Genomic DNA, 17,039 nt, shown 5'->3' with positions numbered 1-17,039 from the left:
TGTGGTGACTTTTTTTCCACCTCCAGTTGTTCAGTTTTACTCTAAATTCTCAGATTGATTTCTTGGGTGCTCAAAATGATTTTGTTTTTATCTAGCTGTGTTCAAGGGACAAGGCAAGCCTAGGGTCTCCCTATTCCCACCCATGCCATATTAACATCTCCTCACTTCAGTTGTGTTCTAACAATGTGAGACACTCACCTCATATCCTTCTGTATTTCTGCTTGCTTTGTGGTAGGCAGAACAATGCTGAAATTGAGATTTAACCTCCAGAGCCTGGTTTGAATCCTGGCTCCACCACTAATTAGCTATGTGAGTTTAGGAGGTTACTTAGTCTTTCTTTTCTTTTTTGAGAGAAAAGGGTGCAAGTGAGTGATGGACAGAGGTAGAGAGAGAGAGAGAGAGAGAGAGAGAGAGAGGTCCCACATGAGGGGCAGAGAGAGGGAGAGCAAGAGAGAAAGCAGGGCTCCCCTGGGGCTCATGTTTTTACATGGAGTGGGGCTAGAGCTCACCCAAAGCAGGGCTCAAGCTTACCCAAAGTGGGGCTCATGTTTACTCAATGTGGGACTTGAACTCACCACTTGCGAGGTCATGACCTGAGCTGAAGTCAGATGCTTAATGACAGAGCCACCCAGGCATTCTAAGAGGTTACTTAGTCTTTCCATATCTCAATGTCATATGTAGAGTGAAGATAATAAGAGTTCATCCTTTATGGGGTTGTTGTAAGGATAAGATAGGTTAATATTGGGAAACGCCTTTAGAGCAGAACCTGGACATAGTAGGAATGATATAATGCTTACTAAATAAACAAATAAAATATGTTTGAGGTGATGGCAGTGTGGAGCAAGAAGGTTTGGTTTCTTTAGGGCAGTGGCCTAACTGTTAATCACAATGGGGACCCAGAACTACACTTGCTGTGGCCAGAGGCAGTCTTTTCACTATAGCACACTCTGTAGGCATGGCTATAATATAATACGCTAATGCAAAGTTTGCTATATTTCCTCAGGCTGTAGCAGTCCATCAAAGAGCCATGTAAGGCTCAAGAGCAATACTGAGAAACGCTGATCACTAACACCTATGGTGCACGCCAACTCTTCTACTCCTTGAGACAACCCAATGAGGTCAGTGCAGCAGATGCTGCCAGTTGACCGCCAATATCGATTTTCCTTTTCTTCTTTTATCACAGAAAGCCTGAGTTTTGTCAAGCACATGGTTGCACGGCCAGTGACATTTCCCAGCTTCTTGTATAGCTAGGCAGGGCCATGTGACCAAATTCCGATCACGAGAATGTGAGCAGAAATCAAGTGTGTCATTTCTAGGTTGTGCCCTTAAAAGGGACAGGTGTATGCTCCATTTGCTCCTTTGCTTCCCTTATCATTGGTTGGCATGCAGTCATGGCCAAATCGGGGGGCACCTTGGACTCAGAGATGAAGGCCTCATTTTTGAGGGTGGCTTAGTTGCCTAATCAGTCATGCCATCTAAGTCTGAGATGTTTCGTGTGAGAGAAATAAACTTTAACATTGTTGAAGCCATGTATTTTGGGGGGGTTCTTCTCAATATGGCAGCTTAGGTTATACATACTACAGAAGGTATTAATACCTAATTGTGTAATATCTTATTAATATCTAGAAGCTTCAAAGACTTGGCGGTGGTCACACAGTTTGTAAGAAGCCATAGTGGGAAGAAGCCAAGTGCTCTGATGCTAGAGCTGAGACTTTTAACTATGCATCATGTTGTTTTGCCCCTCGAAGTCCTGCTGGTCTATGATCTAGGTTTTGGGGAAGAAGAGTGGAGAGAGACACCTATCCCAGTCCTCCTGATCTATAGCCCTAGCGACAAAGTTCTACACAGCAAGTATAATTTATAACTATTCACTTCTCCATAGACACGGAAGTGTGTGGTCTCAAACCATATTGAATTCGTGAACTTATCTATGAGGTTTTTGTCATCTTCTTGAATTGTCAGACATAAAGAACCCAGGTCTGGCTTCTAGATACAGACTTAAGCCCAGAGCCAAGTACGAATGCAACACTTAACAGCATATATGAAGGAAACAATCAAACTACCTCAAAGATAGCAGCCCTGGAAAATAACTCCAGCCAGTCATGGTGATCCCATTAGTTAACATAACAGACTTGCATGGGCCATGCAGGATCCCAGATGAGGGGGAAAGGTGGGTGAACAGCAGAAGCCAGGCCAGTCTGAGTCAGATACAGAGACGAAGCGTGCTTGGGCAAACCTAGAAAAGGTGAACTCCAGCTACAAATGTTTTCTTGCCCTCCCAGTACTCCTTAAGGTGTCACAATACCATCAGTGATGATGTCAGACTTTCAAGAAAGAATGGAAAAAATCTCTTCAGATTTCTGTGGTCACAGTGGGGCTAACATAATGCTTATTCTTGGCATTATACCTAACACCTGTTCATCCTTCAAGATTCATTTGGCCTTTATTTCCTTGAGGAAGCTTCTCATGACCTCTCAAGTTCAGGTTAGGTGACCTTCTTTGGTTCCACTGCAGCAGCTGTATTGTCTTTCTCAGAACATTCTTCACATGGTGTTATTTCCTGTTCTGTTTTTATTGTTTTTGCCTATCCCCATCTCCTTCACTGCTATTCCCAAAGTCAAGCACGCAGACAGCATAGGACATTGTAGACATTCACTAGATGGAATGAATCCCATGGGGGTGGTGGAAAAGGCTGAATATAATTCGAGAGGTGTTGTCCTTTCTGAACAATCTAATAAAATATGCAATTTTAGGTAGCTAGGATCTAACTACTTACCTGTCTTTAAAATTTTATTTCCAGTCCTTACTCTCAGTGCTGGTGAATGTCAACTGTTTCAAGTTTTGCAGAAAACACTGACATTATGTCACAAGGGTCTTCAAATGTGCATATGATTTGAACCAAAAATTACTTCTAGAAATAGGTCCTATACAAATACAAATAGAGGATGGATGTTCACTATAAGGTTATTTATAGTAGAAAAAAATTAAATGTTTCCAGTAAGGAAATGTGTAAATAAGGGATCAGTCCTTTGATTGCACATTTTGTAGGCATGAGGGGAAAAAAATCACACTTTGGAAGAATGTTTAAAAACTCAGAAGAATTTCATCCCATAATGTTAAGTGAAAGAAGCAGGACTTTGGACACGGTTAATGTCCCACAGTGCTAGAACGGTGGCAGCAAGGTGGTGGACAGGGAGTTTGGAACTTGTGACAAAGAGTTTTTCATCAGATTCAGGAATAACAAATTTAAACAAAGGATTTGGTGGCCTAAACATTCGCTTTCTTTTGCAGGGAGCATTCTTGATGGATAGGCTTTGCATTTCAAGAAAACTGAAGATTCAGCAAAATTACAAGAAATTGCTACAGAAGGGAAAGAAAGTTCAAACCTCATAGGAATCCCAGTTCACAGATGGATGCCTTGGTAATCTGAAACATCTCTACATAGATGAAGAGGAAAGGCTCAGGAAGCAATTTAGAAAAGTTAACCAGCCTTTGGCCGAAGAACAAATTGATCACGGTTTCCAGAAGCTATGTACATTGTAGCAATGTTACAACATAGCATTGACCAGGCTTTGTCTGAAGAACACTACAGAGGTGACCAGCTCAGCTGGAACAGCATAGCGAAAGTGTGAACTTCATTACTATTCCAAAGAAAAAGAAAAAGAAATCATCAAATGGAAACGCATAAGAAAAACATGGATAAGTACCAGCTAAGTATGCTGTTAGGAAACAAGAATTTGACAGTAGAAAATGAGAGAGACAAAGTTCGAAGGCTCTACAAAATGAAAAAAATGGAAGCGTTCAAAATGTTGAGCAAAAAGATTAAAAAGGGCCAACCAAACTTGAATTTACAAGTGGAGTATCTTTAAAAAAAATACAAGAAAAAAACAACAAGCCTGTCAGATGTGTTGTCCTTAATCAAGAGTTAAACTATCTGCTGTTTATTGAGTTCTTCTGTGATGTAACTCCAAATAACTAAAGTTATCAACATAAACTGGAGTGCTAAGCTACACTAAATATAACATGCCTAAATATTTTTGCTCTTATAAAGGAAAATTTTCTATATGCAATATACAGAATATACTTTGTTTCTTATTTATTTACCTCTGAGTAAAGTTGGCCTTAAGAATGGAAAGAGCCTTCTATCTGGGTGACAGGTATATGCATGTAATACTTTTGTGCCACATGAAATTCAGGCAAAATAAAATGTTTTGAAAGTTAAAAAAAATCAGTCTGTGGGCAAAGGCAGCACCACTTTTGTGGCCCTGCACATTTCCACTGTGGCCTATTGGGTGGGTGGGGGAGTCTTTACACCAAAGATGTCCCGACTTATGTCCTTCCCCATCAGCCACTTCACCCCCTCCCCAAACAACTTAGCTTCCTGTGTCCAGGCCAGTGAGGGGATGGTGGGGAGGCTGGGGAGGCTCTCCCCCAGTATTAACGGGCCACATGAGGAAGAGTGTTTTGTGCCATGGTCTTTTAGGGGCAGAGGGTGGCAGTAATCCTTCAGCTTTCATCTCTGTTAGGGACAGGTGGTAGAGGAGTGCCCAGGGTCTTCTCTTGGCGTGGGGGAAGGGCTCCTAGTGCCTGCAGTGCCTCCCTGTCTCTGATGGAGTGTCCAGTGCTCAGACTGTTGTCAATTGTTGTTGTTTTGTATGAGTGAAATTATCTTTACTGAACAGATTTAATAGTTAAAAAAAAGCAGCATGCAAAAAATTATATGTTCTGTATGATCCATTATTAATCATTATTAATCTCTCTTACACACACACACAAACACATACACATTACATACACAAGAGATAATATTGGTAAGAAAGATACATATTTATTACTACCTGTGGATAATTATTAATTTTATATACTATTTTGTATTTCCGAGCCCTCATTAGGAGGCATGCATTACATTTCACATCAGGGGAAAAAAAAGTTAGGGTAATAACAAATTTCAAATTATTATTTCTGTGTTTTCTTTTTCCAAACACCCAGAAAATAACATAAAACATGTAGCCTGGAAGAGAAAAAGCACATGGATTTTTTCTCTCAGGATATTCCAACTATGGCCATTACCAAACCCCAAAGGACATCTGGGCTGCCTCCTCTTAAGTAATTATTCTATTAAAATTTTTTTAAATGTTTGAGAGAGAGAGAGAGAGAGAGAGAGAGAGGCAGAATCTGAAGCAGGTTCCAGGCTCTGAGCTCTCAGCACAGATACAGGCTCAAACTCACAAACTGTGAGATCATGACCTGCGCTAAAGTCAGAAGCGTAACTGACTGAGCCACTTAGGTGCCCCAAGTAATTGTTCTTATTAGCGCAGAAGTAATGTGTGGTAAAGCCAAATAGGCAGAGTAGAAGGTACATGCCTATTTCACACACATAAACCTGTTTTACACATATAGAAACTTTGTCACGTTTTGCAAATTGGGTTTCCCTCTCCTGTCTGCTCAGGGGGTTGAAAACATACTCATACCACTCTGTGGCAGTGTTCACTGTCCTTCCCTCACAGGACATTCTGGGTTGTGACACACCTCTTCTCTTTTAGGCTCTGTTCCTTTTTTCTACCCCTTTCTCTATCCCCAAGTTACTCCCCAAGACACTGCAAAAAGAATGATATCAAAATATGTGGAATATTCACAGCCTCTCACAGGGTGGGTGGAATCAGAATGGACATAATTATCTCAGTTTCCATTAATCTCATGCTGCGCTATATCATATACCTGTCATCCAACGAGACATAGTTCCTCTTCCCCATTCTTTTCTTTCAAATAGCGATGGAAGAAAATTTGTCAATAAAGGTTCCTAGTTGAGTGCCCTGACTTTTCTCTTCAACAGTGTATGGCCTACTTTGTAAGTTTGGTTTCTGATTTGGTGATATCAGGATTAATAACATTATGTTTTGTGCCAGTATATTTTATTTCATTGGGTTCTGAATAATCAGAGAATAGTATTTTCTAAATAACAATTGTATTCAATACCAACAAAAATATTCACCTTTGTATTAATAAAACATAAAAATATGAGACCAAATTTGTTTACTGAACCAATCACTTGGGATTACCTGTAGGAGTCAAACAGATTTAGTTTAATGTATTTTTAAACTAGGGCTGGTTCTTAGAAGTGTTTTCACTTAAACTATAATTAGATTATAGTTCTAAAGCCAATGAATATAATGCTACCAGTGTAGCCAATATAAATTCATTGTCATTACTCGTAAGCACATACCTTATTTTAATGTACAAGATTTGACATGATCTGAAAGTGTCATGTCTCTCCATTTCTCTTTCACTGGAAATTCCTTAGGAATCCAAACCAACGCTAAGGGAAACACAGAGAAAAAAGATAAACAGGACAATGTTCATGTAAAGACCAAAGGTTAACACATGACTCCAGGCCTCTTTTTATTTACTTTGTTGAAATTTATCTTAGTCAGTGAAGAAAATGATTAGTGTGACCTTTTCAACATTTATTTATTCAACAAGTCATGAGCTCAGGAGATGAACAGGGCTAGAATCCTGGTTCTATCCTTTAATAATTGTGTAATCTTGGACAAGTTACTTATTTAACCTCTCCAGGCCTCAGTTTCCTAAACTGTAACATGAGGATAATAGTAGTACCTAACTCAGAGGGTGTTGGGAGGGTTAACTAAGCAAATGCACACAAAAATCTTAGAACACTCTTTGGCATGGAGTAAGTACTCAATAAATTCTAGGTGTGCAGAATACAACACCGAGCAAGTCACAAGTGGTCTCTCCCCTCATGGAGTTATACTCTGGTGGCAGTGGGAACGAAGTGGGTAGCAAAAGACACCACACAAACCACAGAGCTAATAGCACCTTTGCGGTTGTGATAAGTGTAATGAGGGAAAAACACAGGACACTGAATATCATTTTGGGGGGCTGCTCTTTCCATAAACTGCAAAAGTTAAACTTTTAGGACTAATGTTCTTGATGTCATACTTCTGTAAAGTCAAGAACACCTGAAAGTTCCATTATCCTATATTCACCCATTATATGCAGTTTTATTGAAAAAATATCAAATTTAAAAGTTGAGCACTCTTAATTTGAAGATTATATTTAGATGTATATATATCTAAGTTTATATTTATATGTATATGTATCTACGGTTTAAAGAGAAATCATAGCACCTGAGGGGGGAAAACATTCAATCCATGTGATAATAATGACAAACTAGTCAATAACTCACTCAAGATTTAATTTTCCAATATGGTTCTTTAAAGACATAGGATTCTAAAATTCTTAGAATTTTTCAAAATTCGTATTCTTAGAAAGGCAGGATAGCATAGTGGTTCAGGATCTGGCCCCCAAGGATCTAGACTGACTTTTCGCTAGCGTTTAACTCTATTAGGCAAATTCCTCCATTTCTCTTAATCCTCAGATTCGTCCTATTTCAAGTGTGTGTGTGTGGGGGGGGGGGTAACAAAACTTTATCAAGAGATTGGAAAATTAAATGATATAATCTGGCAAACATCAAACAGCATCTGGCGCACAGCAGATAGTCCAAAAAGGGGAACTTCTAAGCAGAAAGGGAACGTCAAAGGCTGACCTTCCTTCCTATCCTAAGGGTTTTAGACTATTAAGATCATGAAGCATTTGTCAATATTTCATTTTTCCGTGGAAATAGTCTGTGATCCAGGAAAACTAACGTGACATTTGAGAAGATTACTGGAATTCATCCCAGGATTTCTGAATTATTAAAATGAGCTGAGGTCGTGTTTACAGCTCAAGCTCCACCCAGCAGCGCCTAAGCGTTCCCTCAGCAAAACTGGCATGCCACCAACGGTCGCTTCGCGTGGCAGCCTGAAGGACGCTGATAACCGGAGGCAAGACTGAGGGCCCCATAAACGGAGCCCAGCCCTGGGTTCACAAATCCCGCGGTTTGGGGGTCCGAGGGGCGGGGCTCCCCCCTTTACACACACCTCTCAAGCCGCTCCCAGTCCCGGGCTCAGTCTCCCTCCCGAAGGCCTAGCGCCAGGCCCCTCGACTCCCGCCCATATTTGGTTGCCAATCCCATCCTGCCTGGCGCTCGAGCGGCCAATCGGGAGGCGGGCCTCCCGCGGGGGCGGAGCGAGGGGCGGGGCGGACTGGCGGAGGCAGAAGTCGCCTACATCTGCGGCGCGGCTGTAGACGCAGTCTCCAGCAGAGGGTGGAGACGCGAAACCTAGGTTGCCTGCGACTTTCTGCGAAGACAGTCGAACACCATGGCGGACAGCCGGGATCCAGCCAGCGACCAGATGAAGCAATGGAAGGAGCAGCGGGGTGCGCAGGTATACCCTGCGTCCCTCGAGCAGGCTCGAAGGTTTGAGCAGAGAGCTGGGCGTGGGCAAGTAACGGCCCGGCTTCTCCTGCGCTGCGGAGTTGCTGGGAGCAGTACCACTGATCAGGGGCCGGGGTGGGCGCTGCTTTCCAGCCTCGAAGGACTGTTTATTCGCGAAGAGGAGGGGAGAGGTTTCTGGGGCCGGGGGCAAGCTTGCAGGATTTTTCGTCCGCCGCCGGGCGTGAATGATTGGCTCCGATTTTTGCAATTCTGCCAGCTGGGACAGAGGTCGCAGCTTGAGGGAGGGCTGAAGGCTCATGGGGAAAGAGGCAGAGAGCTGCAGCAAGAAAGGAAGTGGGGGGTGGGGGAGGGGACCGGGCTCTAGCCTTGACCTTGCTCTGGCAATAACTACAAGCTTCCATATTTGCATGGGGGCAGGGATCGTGTTTTAACGATGTTCCCAACACTGCTGATGTTACCAGATACTCAATTCGCACAGTATTAAACGACTAAATACTTTTTACAGCCATTATTCCATTTGCATTTAAAAAACACCATGCCTAACATTTTAGAGCTAGAAGCGACGGTAGGGATTGGTTAATGCGTTTATTAACACGTATTCTTTGAGTGCCTGCATAATCACTGTGCTGAGACAAGGTGAACAAATGCCAGTTAGGCAACAACTATAGCATTGAGAAGCTCAAAATCTAGTCAGGGAGACAACACTGATAAACAAATGATTAACATACAGCGTGGTGAGGGCTCTAACTGAGGTTATCTATAAATTGTAAAGGGAATGGCCCGACTTGGCTGGAAAATTTCCCAAAGCTAGTGACATCTGAACAAGTGCTTTAAGGAGAAGGCTTTCAGCTCAGTGGTGGTGGGTGAGGCATTCTTGGCCTGTATCCACGGGCACAGAGTCTTGAAGAGCATCTTTGAGCAGGTTGGATTAGTTGAGAGAACATCTGATCTGAGTTTTCTTTTGTTGTATTGGCCCAGAGAGTCTCAGGGACTTGCTTAGTTCCCATGGCAGTTGGTTAATGGCAGAGGGCAAGAGCCGTGCTTTTTCTCATCTTAATGCACTTTCTCAAAACCAGGTTAGTATATATGAACTGGGGTATTAATGCTAAGTGTCCATGGGGTACTTTATAGTTCCCTGCTCTTGAGAAGGCTGTCATTCTCCTCCAAGGGCCTGGAAGATCTCTCTTCTTGTTTTGCCCTTTATTATATTCCAGGAGGGTAGTTCAGTTTTTCATGAGTTCCTACAGTGAGCCAGAAAGACTTAGAGCCTTGTTGATTAAGGATAGGCAGCTAGTGGCAGAGTCAAGATTAGAACATAGCTGGTGGGGCCAGGATTCTCTCCATATCCAGTGGCTGCTAAATCCTGGTTCATACTGAAGTTTTCATGATACTCTGTGAATTGAGAAAAATATGGACTGTGTAGTGAGTTTTTCATAAAGCACAATTTTTTCATTTTTAAAGAATACCCCCACCCGCTTTGTTCTGAGACTACCCTTTCTCTTCATTTTGAGAATCAGTAACTGTTGTTAAATCATTAAGACCCTACTGGTGATTTTCCCTCTATGGTTGCCTGCGTGTGAAACGTCTGGCTCACAAAAGCACATCTATGATTGGGGGACTCATAGTTGAAATACTGTTGTCTCCTCTGCCTGTGGTATTTCCATGCACTGTGTACATGGTCCCAATTGGCAGTTATTTTGATGTCTTGTTACTCTTCACTCTTAGCTGCTCTGAGTGAAAATTGCTTATTTCTTAAGGTCCTCCCCTCTCCTGATCCTCCAAAAGGAATTTTGCATATGTAGCCTTAATAATTTTCCAGTGCTTTTAATGGAAAACTTCAAATATTCAGAGCAGTTGAAAGAATTGTGCAGTGTATACTTATATATTCACCACATTTTGCTGTGTATCTTTTATTACATGTTACTCTATCTGTCCATCTCTTTGCACATCTATTAACCTCCCCCCTTTTTGGGACTATATTTCAGATTGGGTTGTAGACATCAGTAGACTTTACCTGTAAACACTCAGTGTTTGATTGTGTATTTAAGATAATACCTATAGCAAAGTATACAAATATTAAGTGTACCATTTCATCATATTTTGATAAACATATACACCTGTGAATCCTATTTCCTTATCAAGATATATAGAAGGTTATTGTCATTCTGGAAAGTTCCTAAATGCTGTTTCCTAGTGATTTATTGCACTCCCTGCAGTCTTGCCCTATGGAACCACTGTTTTGATTTTTTTTAACCATTGGCTTATGTGCTTTTTTGTGTTAACACTTCTTTCCTTCATCAAAAATATTTTAAGATTAAAAAAAAGAAAAAATATTTTAAGATTCATTCATGATGTTGCATGTGTCAGTAGTTGGTTGTTTTTATTACTGAGTAGTAGTATTCCATTGCATGAATACATCGCCATTTGTTTATCCTGTTGTTGGACATGTGGGCTATTTCCAGTGTTGGGGTGTTATAAATAAAGCTACCTGGAAAAGTCTCATGCGAGTATTTTTGTGCACATATGCTTTCATTTCTCTTAGGAAATAACTAGCAGTAGAACTGTTGGGTCATGGGGTAAGTGAATATTTTAGGAGAAACTGTTACGCCTTTTTCCGAAGTGTTTCTACCATTTTACACTTCCATCAACAGTGTCAAAGTTGAGTTCCAGTTGCTCCACATCTTGTCAACATTGGCATTGCCAGCCTTTTGATTTTAGCCATTCTTGTGGATATGAACTGATGTCTCATTAAGGTTGTAATTTGCACTGTTCTGATGAATAAAGATAGCTGTCCTTTCATGTGCTTAGTGACCATTGGCACATGTCCTTTTGACATATCTGTTCAAATCTTTTGTCCTTTAAAAATTAGTTTTTTATTGTTGCTACATAGCTCATATTTTAAATCATATATGGGCTAAGTACTGCAATAATCCCAAACTCTTTAATGGTATAAACACATTAGAAATTTATTTTTCTCTTACCTGATGAGCTTAAATGCTTTGAGATTGAAGAGATGGCGTGAGTACTCTACTGCCCACAGTTACTGAATGCTCCAGGCAGAAGGAGGCTCCTTCTTTGGCAGCACTTGGCTTTAAAGGCTGCTCTGGGCATCACAGTCCAGCCATGGAAGGTTAAGAACATGGAGGAGGGCTTGTGGGAGGTTTAGGGACCAGGCTAGAAGTGGTATAGGTCACTTCTACTCACATTCTGTTGGCTACAGTGCCACACCTGTTACATGACCACAGCTAACAGTGAGGGCACCTGGGAAATGCAATCTACCTCTGTCCAGGTAGCCAACCCTACTATATTATCCAAACCATACATTCCATGTGAAAATCTGGCCATTTCTTGTGATGGGGTAATGGGCAAGCAGATATAGTCTTTTTTTTTTTTAAAGATTATGTCATTTTTACTTTCTGACATTAAAATAGTCTTCCTGTTAGAAAATTATGATAGTAATGGATAATGTGTGTGTGTGTGTGTATTTTTTTTTTTTTACGCTCCCTGTACTTGGCAAATGCCTCTATTTAAGTGGGCAGCTCTGTATCAACATCCTCTGTCCCACTCCTTGTTTTTTTTTTTTTTTTTAATATTTTACTAGACTGTGAGAGCTTTAAGTTTTGGAACTACTATAGGAAGGCACCTTGTTGTCTCCTCCAAGAACCAGATGCAGAATGCCAAGCTGGGTGTATTCTCCTTTGGAACCAAAGTGTCAACCAATGTGAAAGTAATTTATTGGGAATCTCTCCTTGTAGTCAGATTTTATTGCTGAGAAGTGAATTAGAAGCTTTATAAACTTAATTGATCATTGAATCAAATCTGTTATAGGTAGGACTTGGATTTTCTTAAAAATCTTTATTTTAAGGTGTCTGGATGGCTCAGTTGGTTAAATGTCTGACTTCAGCTCAGGTCATGGTCTCGTGGTTCGTGAGTTCGAGCCCCATGTCAGGCTCTGTGCTGACAGCTCAGACCCTGAATTCTGTGTCTTCCTCTCTTTCTGCCCCTCCTGCACCCATGCTCTTTCTCTCTCTCTCTCAAAAAGAAAAAAACAACATTAAAAAAATTATTTCTCCTTCTCTTGAAATACATTGAAGAGAAGGAGTTGGTTCTCCAGGTATTACCTGTCACATTGGATGGAGCTTCAATGGGAACATTGTTGCTTATCAGTTAGAATGCTCTTCCTTTTAGATACTTAGGCTTACTTAGTAGCCTCTGATCCCTTAAAAATTGGAGAATTTGAACAGTTCAAGCTCTACCTTTCTAAAACAGTTCCTTTATTACCTGGGAGAGAGATTGGGTCTCGATTCATTCATTCCTATTACTGAGTCAGAAGACAGAGCCCATGAGAATTTATGTATTTCAGAGTAATTTTATAATGCCTACATCAGTATTACACTGCCAGCATTTGGAATGGAGAAGGGGTGACTGATAGCTTCTTGTGCACATGTGCTTTTGGGAACTATGTAGGAGTGTTTGCTGGGTCATTGTGCGATGGTGAGAGAGACATGAGAAGTGAAATCAAAATTTCTAAGCTTTCATTTGTTTTGGCCAATATGTAGACTACTCTCTATTTTTCTTCAGGTAAGAAAAGAGTGGCTGATTGCAACATGTAAAACAAATAGATCTTTAGTTTTGTTTATTTTATTCTTGTTTTTGTTCTTTATTTTCCTCCTGAGTACTGTGACTGCTATGGTTTCTAATAAAAAGAGTCAAAGAATCGTTTATATTTGTGGATCAATTATCCTTCATTTTTTGAGCCTTTCTTCACCATTTCCTCTTATTCCTACTGTTTTGAAAGACTGAAGGAATAGGCCAGCTCTTAATGCTCCCATACTTATTTTAGACAGCTTCCCCAATGCAGAAAAAAAACTCTTGGCGGTAGCTATTATTTTGTGTATTTTAAAGATTTTATTATTGATAGGATTATTCTAAATGTTGGCTAATGATTGAAAACCAATAGCAATATTTTGACCATTTCTTGATGGAAACGTTGACTGCTCACCAAGAAGAGAGAAAAAACCATTAGCAACTATTGTGACCCTTTTACTTTTATACATAGTAATGCGAAAGAATCTTGCTTGGAAAACAGACATGTCCCATTGGGGTGAAGGAAGAGGTATGTTCAGTGAATGTGCTCAGAGATCCAACCATGTGAGCTTTAAGTCTGACATTTATCTTCAAGGCAACTTTTATTTTATTTTTTCTTGAATGAAAACTGCCTACTAGTTCTCTCTCCTGGGATCCTTGGAATCAATCACTTTTTATTTTCTTGTGTCATTTGCTTCTCCTCCCTTCCCCCACTTAGTTCAACACCATGGAGAGGCAATTCTTGTCCTGCCTGATAGACCTTACTGTCCCTTGCTTAGGGCATTGTTAGTCTAAGGCCATAAAGGCTGCATATCTGGTAGCAGTGTACTGCTGAAATGGCCTGTTCAGAAGCTTTCAGTAAACTTTATTTAGCAAATAGGATCCATTTGTATTTTTGGTTAAGAACACAGTGTGGATATTTTAATAACATTGTCGAGTGACAGACAGTGACTACATTTATCAAGGTGAGCATTGAGTAAAGTATAGAATTGTGGAATCAGCATGTTATATACATATGTTAATTACACTTAAAAGCTTGATTTTTTTTTCTTACCCTTTTTGGATTTCACTTTTTCCATGATGCGTTAATTTTTTTTTTTTGAGTGGCAATAGCCTAGGTGGAGGGTATAAGATAACTTAGACAATGTGTAAAATAGAATGAAAATCAGCCTTGCTTCTTGAGCTTAGAATGACTGACTGACATTGACTTTATATCAGGCACCTAGTGGCTTGACCATAATGAAGTCAGCCTACAGGACAAAGTGCATCCCGGTGATGAGGTCTCCACGTTTTCTCAGAAAGCATAGTTTTCAGTCATAAAGGCTCTCAGAAACATTTCCCAGTGCTATCAATTCATGTATTATGTGCTTGTGAGTCACCCTGGTGTGAAGTGGCATTAAGGTGGGGCACCTTCTGATGCTTAGAATGTTTGAAGGTTAATAATAAAAGAGCCTATCAGACTGAGTCAGGAATTTAGGATTAATTAGCCTACACGATAGTTAGTGGTGACCATAAGCCTTCTCTGGGCAGGAGCCAGCGTCAACCAGCTGGTCGGTTGCCTCGTGTGTGTTTTGTGCACAGTGCTGAACTCTGCGCTTTGTCTTGGCTGAATGGGTTATGGTAGATTATGGTAGAAGTTGCATAACTTCTCTGTGCCTCAGTTTCCTCTGTTGTGTAATGGGGATTATAACAGTCCTTACTTACGAGAGCGTGTGATAACTCAAGTCAAGCTGGGAACAATGCCTGCATACTAAGCTGTTATTACTGTTCTGTGCTTTGAGAACGGCTAATGAGTAAGACCTCTCACATACACATTCCATACCCAGGCTGAAACAAGGAGTCGGTGGGATGAGTAAGTTCCAAGTGTGGATTGGAGAATGTGGCTTAGGAATTTTGGCCAAGATGAGCCAGCTGAGATTTAAGCCCTGTGTTGAATTTACCCTTTGTATTTAGCCTGCCCCTGAGAGAGCAGGTTGTGTGTTGAAGGATGTGTGCTGTGGCCATTGGTTTCTAAAGGGGAAAGGAGAGGGGGCCCTGTGCAGGCCTGGGTTCTTCTCCCAAAGAAAACTGCCCTCTCAGGGAAGTGTCTGCCCTTCCGTGGAATGGGCCAGGAGGCCTTGCAGCACTCTGACATCTCTCCCGCTTCCCCACAGAAATTTGAAGGCCAAGGCAGTCTTTGGTCTTCTGTACATGGGTGTGCACATTGTAGGTACTTGATGGATCTTTGTTGAATAAATGTAGTGCATTAAGGAACAATTTGCTAGAAAATATCGGGCATATTCCATGTTGAACTCTGAGAATGAAAAGCTGTCATTATGACTCCTTTGGGATTGAAAGTCAGGGAGGGGCTGTATTACCAATCCTTATCTATACAAAACAGGAAAGTGATGTTTGGGAAGTTCTTGGGTCTTCTGTGAGCAGAAGGCACTAATAAGTGGAAACTATGTCGATAAACTTTTTTGTCAGAGAAAGCCAACCTTACTCCTCCTAGGAAAATGTCTTCATTCATATCGTAACTCCAGCCAAAAGATACAAAGAGCAAAGCCAAAATGGAATTTTACTTTGAGTCCCTGATCATGGCATCAGTTTTCAGGCAAGCCAAAGTACTTCTTTACCAATTTCTGTAGCAGTTTTTATAACATTTGTCTAAAGGTGTTTGATCAGAATTTGAAGTTATAAATTCAAATATTTTTTGTTTATTTTTGGAAGGGGAGATGCAGGGAGAGGGGTAGACTATTATTGTTTCCTCCTCCTAATTAGGAATAATCTTCCTTGGCCATTTTGGATTGGCCCACAGTTTAATTTATTCACATGTTGAATCCACAAGCATTTTTTTGGTGTGTGTACTTGTTGATCACAGCATTGTGTCAGTTGTCAGGGATATAGATGTAAAACAAGTATACTATCTTGAGAGGAAAAACAATAAAGCAGACAGGCAGTTATGAAGATTTTGTTCTGTGGGGCGGAAGAAGATGCCCTTGGCCCAGCTGAAGGGATGGTGTAGGGGTGAAGGCAGGAAGGGCGGTTCAGGAGAAGCGTGTGTGAATGTCAGGAATAATTGGCAGGCAGAAAGATGTAAACACCTGAACAGGTACAAATGCTGCTTTCCTGAGAGAGAGAACTCTTAGAATTATCCAGCAATTAAAAGCTTTCCTGTTATTAAAAAATTCCAGTTCTAAAGTGATCTGACTTTAAAAACCACCACCACCACCACCACCACAAAAACAACAACAACATAATAATAATGATGATCAGCAAGTTGGAAGAAATCTCTTTGCTCATCCTGCTTCTTATATGTAACAAGTAAACCTGTGCTCCCACATTGAAATCTGTGTAAACTCAGTCAAAGTCTCTGATCATACAGTATCACCCATTAAATGGGAATAATAACATGTCTCTCGCTGGATTATTGGAGGCTTAAGTGAGGGGACTTAGGTGAAGGCACCTCAGATAAAGCCTTGCATATGGTAGGTGCTCCAGAAATGGTAGTTACGAAGGGAAATTAGGAGTTCTGTACAGTTCTGTCAACTGCATTGATTCTCTGCCCTTCTTGATTAACTTTGAACCAGAAATGGCCACCCTCCATCTTATTACTAGAGCAAGCACAGAGCTGGCATCGTGGGATGTTGTTTCTTTTTCTGCTGCTTTTAGGAAACAAGGGCATGTGTCGCATAGGCTATTGCTGTGGTTGAGGTCAAGGAGGCTGTTTCCTACTTTCTCCTCTAGGGTTTTATGGTTTCCTGTCTTACATTCAGGTCTTTCATCCATTTTGAGTTTATTTTTGTGTATGGTGTAAGAGAGTGGTCTAGTTTCATTCTTCTGCATGTTGCTGTCCAGTTCTTCCAGCACCACCTGCTAAAGAGGCTGTCTTTTTTCCACTGGATACTCTTTACTGCTTTGTCAAAGATTAATTGGCCGTACATCTGTGGGCCCAGTTCTGGGTTCTCTATTCTATTCCATTGGTCTATGTGTCTGTTTTTGTGCCAATACCATACTGTCTTGATGATGACAGCTTTGTAGTAGAGGCAGAAGACATGAACAGACATTTCTCCAAAGAGGACATCCAGATGGTCAACAGACACATGAAACGATGCTCAGCATCACTCATCATCAGGGAAATACAAATCAAAACCACACTGAGATACCACCTCACACT

General features: G+C 40.9%; 1 protein-coding gene, 1 long non-coding RNA gene and 1 pseudogene across 2 annotated transcripts in view; 2 read left to right on the top strand and 1 right to left on the bottom strand.

Annotated features, from left to right (window-relative positions):
• Window positions 1–2,222, bottom strand: part of LOC115306907 — a 45,996-nt gene extending 43,774 nt beyond the window's left edge. Inside the window, exon 1 of the long non-coding RNA XR_003915489.1 lies at window positions 2,064–2,222. This is a non-coding gene — a long non-coding RNA (uncharacterized LOC115306907). The remainder of the gene's footprint in view (window positions 1–2,063) is intronic.
• A 189-nt stretch (window positions 2,223–2,411) lies between these two features.
• LOC115306906 lies at window positions 2,412–4,079 on the top strand (annotated as a pseudogene).
• A 4,040-nt stretch (window positions 4,080–8,119) lies between these two features.
• CAT (catalase) overlaps window positions 8,120–17,039 on the top strand; it is a 37,947-nt gene continuing 29,027 nt past the window's right edge. Inside the window, exon 1 of the mRNA XM_029914703.1 lies at window positions 8,120–8,285. Within this exon, the coding sequence (XP_029770563.1) occupies window positions 8,220–8,285 (66 nt within the window). The 5' untranslated portion in view covers window positions 8,120–8,219. The remainder of the gene's footprint in view (window positions 8,286–17,039) is intronic.

This window comes from Suricata suricatta, chromosome 11, assembly GCF_006229205.1.
Source record: "Suricata suricatta isolate VVHF042 chromosome 11, meerkat_22Aug2017_6uvM2_HiC, whole genome shotgun sequence".
Classification (NCBI taxonomy): Eukaryota; Metazoa; Chordata; class Mammalia; order Carnivora; family Herpestidae; genus Suricata; species Suricata suricatta.
Note: the sequence above shows the minus strand (reverse complement) of the source record. Positions and strands in the feature narration are given on the sequence as shown.